The 15,437-nt window shown below is 39.6% G+C and overlaps 1 protein-coding gene across 1 annotated transcript in view; it reads left to right on the forward strand.

Moving 5' to 3' along the window:
• HCN1 (hyperpolarization activated cyclic nucleotide gated potassium channel 1) overlaps positions 1 to 15,437 on the forward strand; it is a 287,755-nt gene that overhangs the window by 140,961 nt on the left and 131,357 nt on the right. Inside the window, exon 3 of the mRNA XM_089495810.1 lies at positions 11,321 to 11,482. Coding sequence (XP_089351936.1) covers positions 11,321 to 11,482 — 162 coding nt within the window. The remainder of the gene's footprint in view (positions 1 to 11,320; positions 11,483 to 15,437) is intronic.

The raw sequence follows: 15,437 nt of genomic DNA on the forward strand, positions 1-15,437 counted from the left end.
CCCGGACGCTGCAACCGGCGGCGGCGCGAGACGGCCCCTTCTGGGCCATCTGTAACGCGCCATAATCACTCTCCTGACTGTACTGTGGAGCATACCTTCTTATAGCTAGTGTTGAACAAAGATTAAATTCCCTCCAACCACTTTTCTATATGGAATTGCATGTGCACACTCCCCCTCAGCAGTAAAATATTTGTGACAAAGTATTCAATCATGGTATTGCTACAGTTTATTGAGTAGTCCTGCTTCCCTTACTGCTTCTGCAGAAAAGAGACCTTGTTGTAAATTGGAACCACTCATAAGCAGAGATGTTTCAGTTACCTGATTAACAGAACATGAAGGGTCAATATACTTGCTAATCTGAGACAAATAGTGATTTCCCCCTGTCAAAGTAAACTGTCTCCTGTTTGTCTTCTAGACTCCTTCCCTCTCTCTATGTGTATGCACCTTCAACGTGCATGTGAATTTAATGGTGACCCCATAAATTTCATAGGGCTTTCTTAAGCATGGAATACTCAGAGATGTTTTTATCAGTTCCTTCCTCTGAAATGTAGCCTAAAACAACTTTATACATGAAGATATATGACTTCATGTTACCTTTCTGTACTTTACAAATTGATGCTGTGTGTGTGACGTGATTGTAGAAGTTTCCCTGACCATTCTTCTTGAGCTTTTTTGACATTGTTGTTGTTACTACTGTCAAGTTGACTTTAATGTATGGCAACAGCCCTATGAATGAGAGACTTCCAAATCACCCTGATATCAACAGCCTTGTTCAGGGTCCTGAGTTGCTTGCTTGGGTCTATCTATCTGTAATGGGATATTTCTCCTTTCCTACTCTCTTTTACCTTACCAAGCATTGTTATCTTTTCTACTGAGTCATGTCTTCTCTTTGCCATACCCCATCCACTAAAGAACAGAGTGGTGCATGTTTTAGACAAAATGTCCTGCACCTCCTAACCTAGCTTGCTCCCCTGGTGCACTAAAGAATACTATCCCATCACCAACAGTGAAATGAAATTTCTCTGCAGTGCATTTCTTTGCTATACATGGATTGGAAAAGAAGGGACACCATAATATCTTTTGCCTCAAGTAGCACAACATCTCGAACATCTGGTTTGTAACTTAAAGGCAGGTGTCATGCAATAAATGATGGATGCCACTGTAATGGAGGATAGCACAGCTGTACGAACAGAAAGAGAATAAGAATGAAAGAAGAATCCTGTTGGACTAGATTAGAGGCTGCTCTATCAAAAAAAAATCTCATTGTTGTCAAGCATTTGCCTGTAAGAAGTCCATCAGCAGGGCATGAGTTCACTTGCATCTTGTGCCATCCAGCTAACTAATGTACTGAGACAAACTGGATGGTATACTTAGTCATCCTGACCAAGTGATATATAATCCTAATTAGTAATAATTAATGGCCCAGGGAGTGCAGCCTGCACTCCTGGAAGAGGGGTGACACCTGGCCAGGCCCTCCTGGCTTGCCACAGCAATAGAGGCCTCCTCACAAGAAGACCTCTACTGGCATGACAGAGGAGAGGGCTGAGTGTCCCTCTCCCAGCTTTGACATGGCGGTGGAGTTCTCCTCACAAGGGCAGAGCATTCCCTTTTAGCAATAGCAATAGCAAGTACATTTCTATACTGCTTAGCAGTGCACTTAAGCACTCCCTAAGTGGTTTACAAAGTGTAATCTAATTGCCCCCAATAATCTGGGTACTCATTTTAGCGACCTCCTCGGAAGGATGCAAGCCTGAGCCGAGCTTGAGCCCTTTTGCTGGGGTTGAACTCACAGCCTTATGGTTTGTGAGTGAGTGGCTGCAGTACAGGCATTTAATCACTGCACCACCAGGGCACTGCCATCAACCCAGCAGACCTTCACACTAGATGATATCAGGGTGGGGAAGTCCCTGCTGTCTCCATGAATTTAGTTGGTTCCCATTTAGAACTATTCAAGTTGGCAGCCATAGGTATATCTTGTGGCAGTGAATTCCACAGTTTAAATCAGACTTGTGTGAAAAAGTACTTTCTTTTCTCTGTTCTGAATCTTCCATCATCTCCAAGAGTCCAGCCTGGACTCCTTTCTTCCTCTCTCACACTGTTATGTTACCTACTTCTTGGTCTATAAAAGCAAAAGCAGACAAAAACACCAACGGAAGGTACTTTTGTGATGCAGTGCATACTAGACCAACATGGTAACACACTTTGAAATTGACTTATGAAACTGCCTGAAAGGGCAGACACTACTGCTTTAGTGAAGGACAATTCAGTATTCTTGACTGCAAATGTGATACACAGTTTGTATAGTAAGAAGCACGGTGTGCCAAATGTATTTCACTAGCAAATTCCAGGAAATGAAAAGATGGGGCAGGTGTGTATGGCAAGGGAGGGAGGAATGGGGAAAAGTCTGGAGTTTGCATGCATTGTGAGAACACAACAGAGGCACAATCTTTCATTCTGCTCTTCTAGTCATGTTCTGGAGGTGATATGAAAGTGTAGCATCTTAGCTGAGGCATACCAACCTGCACCCCGAATGTACCATGGGAATCTCTGCCTACCATTCCTGGAAACACCTAAAAACAAACCAAAACATGTGGCATTACCTCTAGAAGCTGAAACTAGAAATGTGGCATGCAGAGTTGTATGAGTAGGGGGCAAACTGAGCGCATTGCCCCTCCAATAAGAATTTTGACCCCGAATTAAATTAGTTCCCAAATTTCTAGAATTGCAGTAGTTTAAAACCTCAGTTGAGCAATTAAAAATACAGTTTAGTTATCCAAAGAAAAGGAGCATGCACAGTTACCAAAGGAATGCAAACAAAGCAAATAGAAGGGTCTTAGGTTTGAATATTTATCAATGTATCCCTCTCTAAAATGTTAGAAATTTGGAAGTGAAGGAAAATTCATTTTAGATAGGCAGAGTTCCCCACACCACTCCCACCTCTAACTACATACCTAGTGGAGGGTAAAATGGCCGGCAGACAGGGCTTGGGAATGTTTTGGCCCAGTTCTTAACTTCATGTTTGGAGGCTGTTTTCTGAGTACTGCTTCCTATAATGAGGCAGCAGGAAAACATCAGTGAAAAAGCTCTCTCCATAGTTGGCCCCCATCTGTAGAATGTCTTCCCTAAGATGATCTGTCCAGCATCCACTTTAAGTTGGTCTTCAGCAGGCATTTCATCCTTAGTTTGTTATTTTTTATATCAGTTCCACTGCATTGCTGGCTTTATAATATTTTAATACATTAACACTGAAAATACATTTTTACCTTTCAGCAACATTTTTCCAAATTCTGAATACAACTCATGGTCTGGTGGACCTCCACCAATAGAATAAATAGAGTCCATAAATGAGTGGATTTCCCTCTAACACTTTTAGGCTTTGTTCCAGACACATATTATAAAATCATAGAATTATAGAGTTGTAAGAGACCTCAAGGACCATCTAGTCCAACCTAATTGTACGTGTGGAACAGGAATAGTATGCTTGGCATTTGCCTCCTCTCTCCATGCACTCAAAACATATCTGAAAAGGGCTAAGATAGCTTCGTATGTTCATTTAACAAGTATGTTATATATTAACCAATCACCCAATGTGGGGGTTGATTTTATTTATGTATTTGTTTATTTATTTATTGTATCTCACCTTTCTCCCAAAATGGGATCTAAGGCAGCTTACAATAATAATAATAATAAAACCTTTACACAACCCTTAATGGTTGTGAAGTAGATGGAATTTCAGCAGATGTTGTGTTTTATCTGACTGTGTGACAAGCAACTTGCTGATGTTTCCTCTTCTACACCGCCATTAAAGGTACAGGAGCCATCTCCAGTTTTCACTTTGGCATCTCTAATCCAGTGTCATTAAAGAATATGACTAACAGCTGGACTAAGTAAATTGTCCAAATTAAGCTACAAGATTAGTATGGGCTTTACAATGTTCAAAGTTTTTTAGGCATGAAAAGACACCAATATGCTTCCTAATATATACCTGGGAATAAAAAGGGATAATTAACCAAGTGCAAATGAAACTCTGATAATCATGTAATGACCCTCTTTTGACTTTAGAGGCCAATCCTTTTTCATAACCCTCTGCAGAAGTACAGAACCATTCTTAGCTCTCACTAAGGTCATATGCAGCCAGAAGATATAAAGGAGATAGAATGTCATTAATTTTAAAGAAGGGTTTTAATTGTATGAGGAAACAAATAAAGGGATTCTAGTTAGAAATCATATTTCTCCCCTCCCCCCAGCAAAATGCATGCATCATGCAGAAACGAGAAACATTTTACTATTTGCATGACTTAATAGATAAGTAAAGAAAAAAATAGGAAGGGAGAAAAATGAACGTTATACAGATCCCAGCTGTAGTGTGGAAAAAACACACACCCTGATTTGCTTTTAACAAGCCTTAGGTCTTACAAACTTTAATTAATTTAACAGAGAACCTCTTATTAAGCAGATAAATGAAATATTACAGATCTCAGAGTAGCTAGTACTGTAGGGATATTTAATAGCATTTATATTAGCTCTGCAAGTTAAGTAACCAGTAGGCTAGGTTCTCCCCACCCCTGCAAAAAACATAAGCAACTTTCTGAATTACGCAATATATAATTTGCTTTTAACAATGGTCCACATCTGTTGAAGCAATCAATCAAACATTTATAAATGTTGATTTATTAAATTCTGTAATTTAATATGTCTCTTTAAACTAGAAATACCGTTTGCATTTAGCTCAACATTATCACTGGCATCTTTTGATAAGGAACAGTTTTGTTCAAGCCTGTATGCATATGTATGCTTTTTAAACAGACAGACAGACACCAATCTTTCAGTAATGAAATAATTAATTGAAATTACTTTATTGCAAGTATGATTTTAATTTTTGATATTTTCGGTCATCAACAACTAATTTATAGCTACAGAGTCTACTTTGTTGATTTTCTTTAGAAATGCGAGACTTGCTAGTTTAGAGCTGAAGTTTCTTTAATTCATAATAGTCCCCCTAAATCCATATTCTGGAATCTCTGAATTCAAAATATTGCTATACTGCCCTTCACCAAGATTGGTTGTTGAGCACTCTGCACAATCTATATATAAGTGGCCTGATTTTTAAAGGTACTCATCACCTGCAGGGTATGACTTAGAGTTAAATAGGATTTGTGGTTGGTGAGTGTCTCTGAAATGCCAAGCAGTTATATTTAACTGCCTAAAAATGGACTGTGCTGTAGACATTTAGACTTCTTGGTTTAACAGTTTTGGCCATGAATGTCATCTTGACAGTTCTCTTTAATAAGAAAAAGATCTGGCATCTGTCCTTGGTTCCACTGCTAGGACTGCTGTCACAGACTCTTAGCCCTGAAGTTATTTCTTCACTTTAGTTCTACCTGTTGGCTTATTGCTGGCAGCTGCTTTACATGTCAAAACAGGTTGATGTAGCATGCAGAGTTCGTCACGTAGTTCAGCTTTTAAGTCCAGGTGTTGTTATTATTATGTGAACAATAGCCAGTGTGGTGCTTGCCAATACAGTTCAGGAGCCTAGTGTGCAACGTGGGCATACATTAGGGTCATGGTAAAATGCTAGAACTCCAATCTATATATGGAAATGGATAGATTTTTTTCCAGAAGGGAAAACGAAGGCATAGCGCACAAACCTGATCAGCCCCAAGCAAAGTATAAAATATTAAAGCATCCTAGCATCCCCGCTCTCATGTTACAATACTGATTCCTGATTCCCACTTACCATGACAATAGTTGGCATCTTGTTGTTTATTGCCAAGTAGAGAAACTCTTTCAATCAATTGTTATCATGCAGTTAAATTCTACTGATTCAGTGGGCCTACTCTAGTCAGAACTAACAATAGAATCTAGGGCAATGACTGTAAGTAAAAAAACAAATCTGAAAAAGGATGAAGTTAGGTGAGTAACTTCACATGCATCTGGGCCCTTAGTTATCTGAAGCTTTTATGTACAGCTAGTACACTAGTAGACACACCTAGGTCAGGGCAGAAGTGGTGGCACTGAACATTATTCAAAATCCAGCAAAATCTTTTCTCTCACTAGTAATCACAAATCTAAAAATCCCCAGTGCTTCACAAAACAGATAAAATGAAGTGCATAGAAAAACTATGGAATTTGCTGTCACAAGAAATAGTTGTGTGGATGAACAACAAAGGATGGTAAGAACTATCAACATTTTGAAAGTTTGGGAAACACATTTTTCATCTATTCAAACGTTGGCAAACCTGATGAGCAGAATCCTGGATAGAAAACAGCATTTTTTTTCTCAGAAAACAAATCTTTTGATTATTTCTGCATAAATATTTTTTCACAACAGAAAATGACATTTTCTTTGAACCCCCCCCCCCACACACACACATATCTGTCTTGTTTTGTTGCAGAAGCAGTCCTAAACTGCAGATGTTGCTTAAAAACTACAATTTTCGTGTACTTTCTCAAGGTAGAGAGAGAAAAAAGAGGGAATTATTCATTTTAGCCAACAAAAATGAAATACAGTTTGTGAAGATTGACATTCCTATTAGCAAATCAGGTTGCTTTGAAAAATGATTTTGAAAATGATAATAACCATTGCTACTACTCCTGATAGCTATGTATTTCATCCAGTATCAGAGGCAATGTGCGGGGATTTCCTGGGAAGCCTGAGTGGCAGTTGCTATTTTACTCATATTTGCTTATGGGCTTTCCACAGGAAAATGGTTGTCCAACTATATGAAAAGAATGCCATGGCAGTCAAAGCAATGTAGTGTAGATCAAGCTGCCTAGTCTTAAATTATCACTCTCCATCACTCTTCACTCCAAGTTACCAGGCAAGGAGGATTTATAAAACCAGTTAAACTGCAGATGCACAGGACAAAAAATGGGCAAGATGATTTGTAGTCACAAATGGAGCAAGGCTGGGAGATATATTTTGGTAACTTGTGCCATTTGGAAAATGTGAGAGAGAAAAAATCCTTCAAGTGGTTTATATTATGGAATCTAGTAAGAAACAAAGAAATATTGAAATACAAATTCTTTCGTCACTTAAAACTTCAGTTAGAACATCAAAAAGCAAAATATTCCAGACACAGCAATTAAGAAAGTGAACATGGACAGGCATTTAAAGTAATAAGCACCAGAAGGAGGCTATTCTAGACATGATGGGTACCATCAGAAAGCAGTTGTTGTTATTGGTGTATACCTTGAAGTTGTTTCTGACTTATGATGATCCTGAAGTGTGTGTGCGCGGAGGGGGGTTGCTTTTGCATTTCTCTGAGGCTCAGAGAATGTGACTTGCCCAAACTCACCCAGTGGGTTTGTTTGGCCAAGCAAGGATTTAAGCTGTGGCCTCCAGAGTTGTAGTCCAATGCTCAAATGAGTAGAATCATACAGTTGGAAGAGACCGCAAGGGCCATCCAGTCCAACCCCCTGCCATGCAGAAAATCTCAATCAAAGCATCCCCGACAGATGGCCATTCAGCCTCTGTTTAAAGACCTCCAAGGAAAGAGATTCCACTACACTCCGAGGGAGTGTGTTCCACTGTCGAACAGCCCTTACTGTCAGAAAGTTCTTCCTAATGTTGAGGTGGAATCTCTTTTGCTGTAGCTTGCATCCATTGTTCCATGTTCTAGTCTCTGGAGCAGCAAAAAACAAGCTTGCTCCCTCCTCAATATGACATCCCTTCAAATATTTAAACAGGGCTATCATAACACCTCTTAACCTTCTCTTCTCCGGGCTAAACATCCCCAGCTCCCTAAGTACACCATTCTGGCTCACAGAGAAGATCTGGTTACCACCAAATGACAATCTGCAAACTGAAATACAATCATCAAGGCCTTTCCTGAAGGTCTTTGTCATCATACAGAGTTGTATGCACCATCATACAGAAGGTACCATCTTATTTTAAGTAATGTGTAACATCTTTCTCTGTCTACATATAATCTGAAAAGCTTTTCTAAATCAATGTGTGACATATGTGTGCACTGTGTATCAGATGCATTGTTGAGAACAGACAATGCAAACCATTTTTTATTTTCAAAACAGCATTGAAGCCTATCAAGTAGAAAATTGTGTCAGATAAATCTGACTCACTCTTGCAGCTTTAAAATAAAACAATCTCACCTTCCTGAATAAGAGGGCATTGCTGAATCCATAGCTGAATCCATAGCACAATGTGAATGTAGGTTTAAGGCTTCTTATATACTCCACATTTATACAACAACCTTAATCAGTATTTTTACTTACAACATGTATTTTTTTTCTTATCTGCAGAATGTGGATGTTTATAACCTCTTTTAGTAAGTTACTATTGAACAGAACAAGATAAAATCAAGAGGAGTGTGCCCATGCCTTTAATTTTCATGGGCAGGAGAAATTTTCAGAAAGCACTTTCTCTTGAACATTAAACAGTGTATATTTCCCACCAAAATTACAAGCAATAAATTGTATTTTTTGTCTTAATTAGAGATAGCATCCTACTTTTAAATTAGTAAGAACTTCTATACTTTGAGGAAGGGTGAGACATTCCTAAGGTCATGTGGTTAGTTCCTCCTCCCCTTGAAATGATGTCACTGAGAGTGTCATTTCATAACTGAGTTTATTTGCAAACAGAAAACATATCAAGGGGTATCCATGTTGGCCATTTATTAAAGTACATTGATATCCAAAGTCCACAAATCAGCGATACCTTTATCGGGCCAACAAAAATGCATGATACAGTCCACCCTTGATTTCCACAGGAGATCTGTTACGGACACCACACACACAGCAATAAAAAACCCATGGGAGCTTGTGTCCCATTGTGCTTAATGGCAGGCACAACCATGTGCATGCACACCCATTGAATTCAACAGGGCTTGCAATGTGTGGATGTTTAAATTTGCAGATGGCAAGTCCATGGATATCAAGAGCCCACTGTATACATGTTGCAAGCTTTCAAACTTTCTTGAGATCTGATATGGCAGCTTTTGCCTGATGAAGAAGCCAGTGGAGATTTGAAAGCTTGCAACTTGTATTTTGTGCATTTTACTTGTCCCAAAAAAAGGTATCACTGTTTTGTGGGTTTTGGGTGTTATTGTCTCTCTCTGGCTTTTCTTCGCAAACGAAGATTCAGGAAGGACTCATCCCACGCTTTCTACAAGCGCGTTGATGACTAAAAAGGCCGATCCAAGATAAACAAGTCCGGTTGCAGAAAGCACAGCAGAATGTCTCCTTGGTTGATGTTTCCAAGTTGTGGTTCTTTCTGCATTGTCGTTTCTCTTCAAGACTTGTTCAGCATGAGTTTTCGAAAAGGACTGCAGCATCGTAGATAGTGCATCTCCATGCCTCCCGATGCGAGGCCAGGGCGGACCATTGTTGGTGATCAATTTGGCCAAGCCTGAGGTGTTGTTTCAGGGAGTCCTTGTATCTCTTTTTTGGGGCGCCCCTCTTATGCTGACCTGTGGCAAGTTCACCGTTGAATACTATTTTTGGGAGGTGATGGTCCTCCATCCTAGAAACGTGTCCTGCCCAACGCAGCTGCGTTCTCAATAGCATGGCCTCAATGCTGGTGATCCCTGCTTGCTCAAGGACAGCAACATTTGTCACATAGTCACATTAGTGTTATTGTACTTTATATACAAACATACTGGTTAAGCATAACTGTGCAATTTCAACACAGCTTAAGCCCTTCAAGGAATAGTCAAAATCCACTGCTGCCATATCAGATCTCAAGAAAGTCACAGGTGGCGTCGTCCACAGTTGTTAGTTTACACAAGCCAAACTCAAAGCACTTCCTCTGTGTTAGTCTGTAACACCAAACTTTTCATACAGCTCTTCCACACTGCAGATATATAGCAGATAGACAGCACTTTAATTGCCATAGTCTCCATCCTGTGGAATCCTGGGATTTGTAGTATGATGGGATATTCAACCTGGTCTGTCAGAGAACTCTGATGCCTCACCAAACTACAAATCCCAGGACTACGATTCTGGAGGATAGAGTCATGGCAGTTAAAATGGTATCAAACTGCTTTATTTCTGGTGTGTGGATACACCAATAAGCATGTAAATAAATAATCTCTGTTATTTGCTGCCTTGCTACTTTGTCTCCTAACAAGGACAATAAAAATAAACCATCATCTTCTACAGTCTCTCTGTGTTCTTAGGCCATCTTAGCTCCCATGTAAATGTATCATTGGAATGCCATGAGCAGTCAGTACTGTTCTGTCAAGTACAAAGCTTTGGACAGATATTGCTTTGGGGCAATCTGTGTTCTGGTAGCAGTATTCACAGAAATCTGATAGGAAATCTGTTAACATTGATAGCCCATTGACATCACAGAATAGAACTTGTGAAATATTTTGAGATTGCCAATGATAGGTTGCTACAGTAAATATATTGCAGCATGATATAATTATTAACCTGATATCTTAGGAGCTTTACTGCTGATTTATAGGATTCAACACCAGTGGAAACAATTTTGCTTGGGACATGTTCCTGCCCTTTTGAGGGGATGGAGCTTTGATTCATTGATTCAGCAAACATTGAACCTCCATGTTGTTTCCATATACATTCTTAACCTCTTATTATAGAAGGAGGGTGAAAGGTGCAGTTCACATCAAGTAATCAAAGCATTAACAAAGTTTTATTATTCTTATTTGACTGAATCAACTTGTCTTTGCACTTTTCCATGAAACTGGAACATGCAAAAGCTTCCCTTCAACCATACTTCAGAGCATACAGGGAATGCTTTCCTCAGTGGTTCCTCTGTTATTGTTGAGTCTTCCTTATCCCAAATTCCAAAAAAAACAAACTTTTTTCATAGGTGGCTGACATGACACCTTTGCTTTCTGATGGTTCAGTGTACACAAACTTTATTTCATGTACAGAATTATTTAAACTATTACATAAATTTTTTTTGTTTAAACATGGCTCCCATCTCCGAGATTATCTATGTAAATGTAAAAACAGGTATTCCAAAATTCCCCCAAATCCAAAACACTTCTGGTCCCAAGCATTTTGGATAATGGAGACTAAACCTATACAAGAGTATTCCAGAATGTTCTGAAGAATGACTATTTTTCAGACCTGTTGGGTCCTACAGCTAAAACACAGAGCACAGAATTTGCTCATTACTTCCCAGTCTTTTCAGAAACTTGCCCTTTACTGACATTATCATTGATTAGTTTGTCCTGATTAGTTTTTCAAGAGGAGCCTCTTGATTTTTCAGCTAGAACAATGCAGCCCTTCAAGATTCTGAATGAACTCTCCAATTCACCTCAACAAAAGAGAACTCAATTGCATGTTTCTGATTTTGATTAGTGTCTATTATTTGTCCTTTCTTCTATAGATTTTCCACATGACATATGACTTAGCAAGTGCCGTGGTAAGAATCTTCAACCTGATTGGAATGATGCTGCTCCTTTGCCACTGGGATGGCTGCCTTCAGTTCTTGGTACCATTGCTACAGGATTTCCCACAAGATTGCTGGGTGTCCCTAAATGGTATGGTTGTAAGTATTGTTCATTTTTCATTGTGTTTCTTTCAAAAGTTCTTTTTTTTAAAAAAATGTCTTGATTTCTGTTAGTTCAAAAATATAAAGAAAATGATATCTTAAGGGAATATTCTAACAGTAAAAGCTTAGTCACTAAACTAATTTTGAAAGATGTCTGGGAGCTGAGAGGCCAAACATTGGAAAGACCACAACATCCAGTGAGATCTGCAACAAAGATTCTAAGTAGCCTATGACCACCAATATTGAAGATTCCCCTCTGCTTCCTCTGAACCAGGAGGGTTACTGAGGAATCTGCTAGACCTGAAACTATTTTGCTGTGTCTTGGCCCGGTACAGACAGGTGGCTCCATGCCACCCGTCTTTCCCCCTTGTCAGTGCTGCAGCAACCGCACTGCATGGCACAGACTCGCTGCCAAAAATAAGCCGCTCTAAGCGGCTTATTTTTTATGGTGCCATAAAGGGGAAAGGGCACTGCCATGACGCCACTTCCTGGAAGTGATGTCTGGATGCTGTGCGGTGGCAACATCATAATGGTGGCCGCTGTGTAGACAGGAGGCCACCATGATGATGGAGTCCGTATGGACTAGGGTTGCGCAGCATGCGGTTGGTGTGTGCTCTGGAACCCTAGAATCAGCATGGGCATGCCGCTCCCTGCCTGTCTGTACTGGGCCCTTGACTCCTTCTTCCATCAACCTGGTTCCCTTACTTCTCTTCTGGATTACTCTGCTGTTGCATTTCCCCTTCTCCCTTTGAGCCAGTTTCATTACTTTTGCCTCTCCTTTTCTGCTTTTGTAGTTTCCCACTTCATCCTGAATCTCTCACATTCTTTTCTGCTTCCTTCTTTTTCTGCTTCCTTCTTTTTCTGTTTCATACTTCCTTCAAACTGCAAAGATAAACCTTTTTGGCTTTTGAGACTCTCTCAGTATGGAAGCATTTGTGTTCCATCACATGAGCTCAGTTCTGGATGTATATTAAATGTTTTGGAGCAGTGTGGTGCATGTATACTTTGTAGAGATGGGAGTGGGGTTTTATGCGTTTAGGCAAGATGTAAGTGAACTGGAAGAGGTTTTTCTTCTAATCCCGTAATACTAGAATGAGTCATCTAATTAAGATGAACAGGGGGCAGTTCAGAACAAAAAAAGTATATATTTGGATGTTCTTCACATAGTGAAAAGTGCACAAAGTGATAGCCATATTAAAATATCTGATGGGATGTCATGTAGAAGATGAAGCAAGTTCATTTTTGGCCGCTTCCAATGAACCAATAGATTCAAATGTATGTGTGTGTGTGGGGGGGGGGGGGAGAAATTCCACTAAAACATTAGGATGGTAAGCGCTGTCCAGCGGTGGAACAGACTCTATGAGATGGTGGCAGACTTTCTTTCTTTGGAGATCCTTAAACAGAAGTTGAATGGCCATCATTCAGGAGTGCCTGAGGCCCAAAACACACAGAAGAAATAATCCAATTTGAGCTACTTTAATTGTCCTGGCTCAGTGTTAGGGGATCCTGGGAATTGTACTTTATTGTGGCACTAGAGCTCTCTGACAGAGAAAACTAAATGTCTCATAAAACTACAGTTCACAGAATTTCCTAGCATTGAGCCAGCGTAGTTAGAGCAGTCTCAAATTGAATTATTTCTGAAGTGTGTTTGGACCTGAGTTGTATATTCCTGCATGACTGCACTTGATGGACCTTATGGTGCCTTCCATTCTTTCAATATGTGTGGCTCCAAGGCTCTTTTCATGGCCCTTGGCCTCTCCAGACTCCCAGGACTACCCTTTTCATGCTCCCCAGAATATTATTTGCCTTTCTTAAAAGCTTCTTAAGAGTGGCAGTTCACCATTCAGGTAGGCTCTAGCCTGCGTTGCACTGCTTAATATCAAAATGCCTATTTTCCAAGAAAAAGAAAGAAAATATTTCTAGCTATTTCTTTCTAGAAAGGGGAAATGATTTGGGCATCTATGCAGTAGAAAATTGATCTCTAGGATCTACCACAGTTACCTTCCCCATTGTAGTCCATAGAGATGAATTTCTTTCTGCAAGATTTGAAAATGTCCACCAGTGTTGATATCTCTCGTAAGGGCTCAGATGGATTCATGGACAATAAGGCTATGAAATGCTACCACTAGTCATGGCTATATATTGCTTCCAGTGTCTGAGGCAGTATTCTTCTATACATCAATTTCCAGGGAATGCAAGTAGGAGGATACTGTTTTGTTCATATCTTGCTCTTCTGAGAGGTATCTGGTTGGTTACTTTAGGAAACAGTATACTGAATTAGCTTGAGCCAACAGTATTCTTCTTCTTCTTTTTTTTTTTTTTACAAAATATTTATTTACTGTACTTCATTTTAGATCAATATTTTTACAATATTTCATTTCATTCCTTTCTGTATATCTTTATTAAATCAAAGAGGATTGTATCTGGTTTTAATAATAACAAACTAGCACTGAGTTCCCCAGAGTAATTAAATTTCAGAAAGGCAAATTTGAAAACAAATGTAAGAAAATTCATAACCTGCATGGTACAAAGACATGTGTCAGTACGATGGAGGTTTCGTACCAAGTCAGATGCAGCAACATACACGTTACTGTATGATCATTATAGGAACATTTCGTTCTCCTCTTCCTCATTCCTCCTTTGCCTAGCTCAAACTCATTTTTTGCTTTTCCTTGAAACAGCTGAGGCTATTAGGGATCCTCTGTGTGTTTAATGTCTTAATTCAGTGGATAACCTGCCTCTTCACACTACTGTTATGGCTAAAACAAGGTTATACTTTTCGTGGGAGGTGGGAATGTGTGAAGACCAAACAATGTAAAGCACGGGCAAAAGTCACCTCCAGCTCTGCCCTGCCAGTTTCCTTCTGTAGGAGATGGGAAAAGGGAAGACCTTATTTTTAATGGCTTGAACAAGCTTTCTGGGTGGAAGAAAAACAACCTGCACAGTAACCAACACTTCAATTCCAGTCATGCCATCAGTATAGGAGGACACTGGAGCAGATAGCTAAGGATAATCAAAATGAGCAGGAAAAACAATTACAGGAGGGCTGGCTTAGCACATTTTTCAACTAGGTACAATAATACTGAATACTGTGTAAAGAAGCTCCCTGCCACCAATAAAAACAGAGTCTAAACGTGCCTAACTACCATTGTGGAAATCCTTTGTGTTTATAGACATATAGTGAAACAAACCTATGAGCCATACAAGAAGAGATAAGAGGGAATCCAAGGCACAGTTGACTGGCGTTCTCTGTCTATGTGGTGTCCATGAAGATTGTTTGGGTGTGTGTGTGAGTGATTATACAAAGGAGACTGTGGGAAGGAGAGAGAAGAAGAGACTCAGAGATTTCAGCAGTGTCTTTGGGGAGTCCCATTAACCTCATTATTATTCAGACAGAGAATGAGATAGTAGATTCTGGGAGTGCGGTGGCAGCTTCCCAGCTCTTCCTCTCGGACAGAACTGTGTATGCCACTTGAGCTGTACTGCCTCTTATGTTATCAGCACACTATGAGTTGAAGCATGATTCAATTGCCAGTCCAATTGGTTTCTGTGCATAGAATAATTACCTGGGTTTTACAGTCTATCAGGTGTTAGTGACTGGATTTTTTGACCATCAGTGATCTATTTTTTAAAACAAAAACAACAGCCAAAAAACATAATCAGATATCATAAGATGAAGTAACATGTTCTAAGTAGTGTCACTTTGTGCTAGTGTGATCCTGTCTATGGCATTTTCTTTCAGTTGTTCAAAGACATAGCAGCGTTAGTCTGGAAAATCAGTGTATAAAGGGATCTTATAGCACTTTTGAAACTAACAAAGAAAAAATCTGGTGGCACACGTCTGATGAAGTTGACTGAAGTCTATGGAAGTTCTTCCTACCATCTTCTTTCTTTCCATTAATCTCAAAGGTGATACAAGTTCCTTTTGCACACTCATTCAGTTGTTGTTGTT

Source organism: Sceloporus occidentalis, unplaced genomic scaffold (genome assembly GCF_023333645.1).
Source record: "Sceloporus occidentalis isolate IW3139 unplaced genomic scaffold, rSceOcc1.0.p SCAF_1, whole genome shotgun sequence".
Taxonomy (NCBI): Eukaryota; Metazoa; Chordata; class Lepidosauria; order Squamata; family Phrynosomatidae; genus Sceloporus; species Sceloporus occidentalis.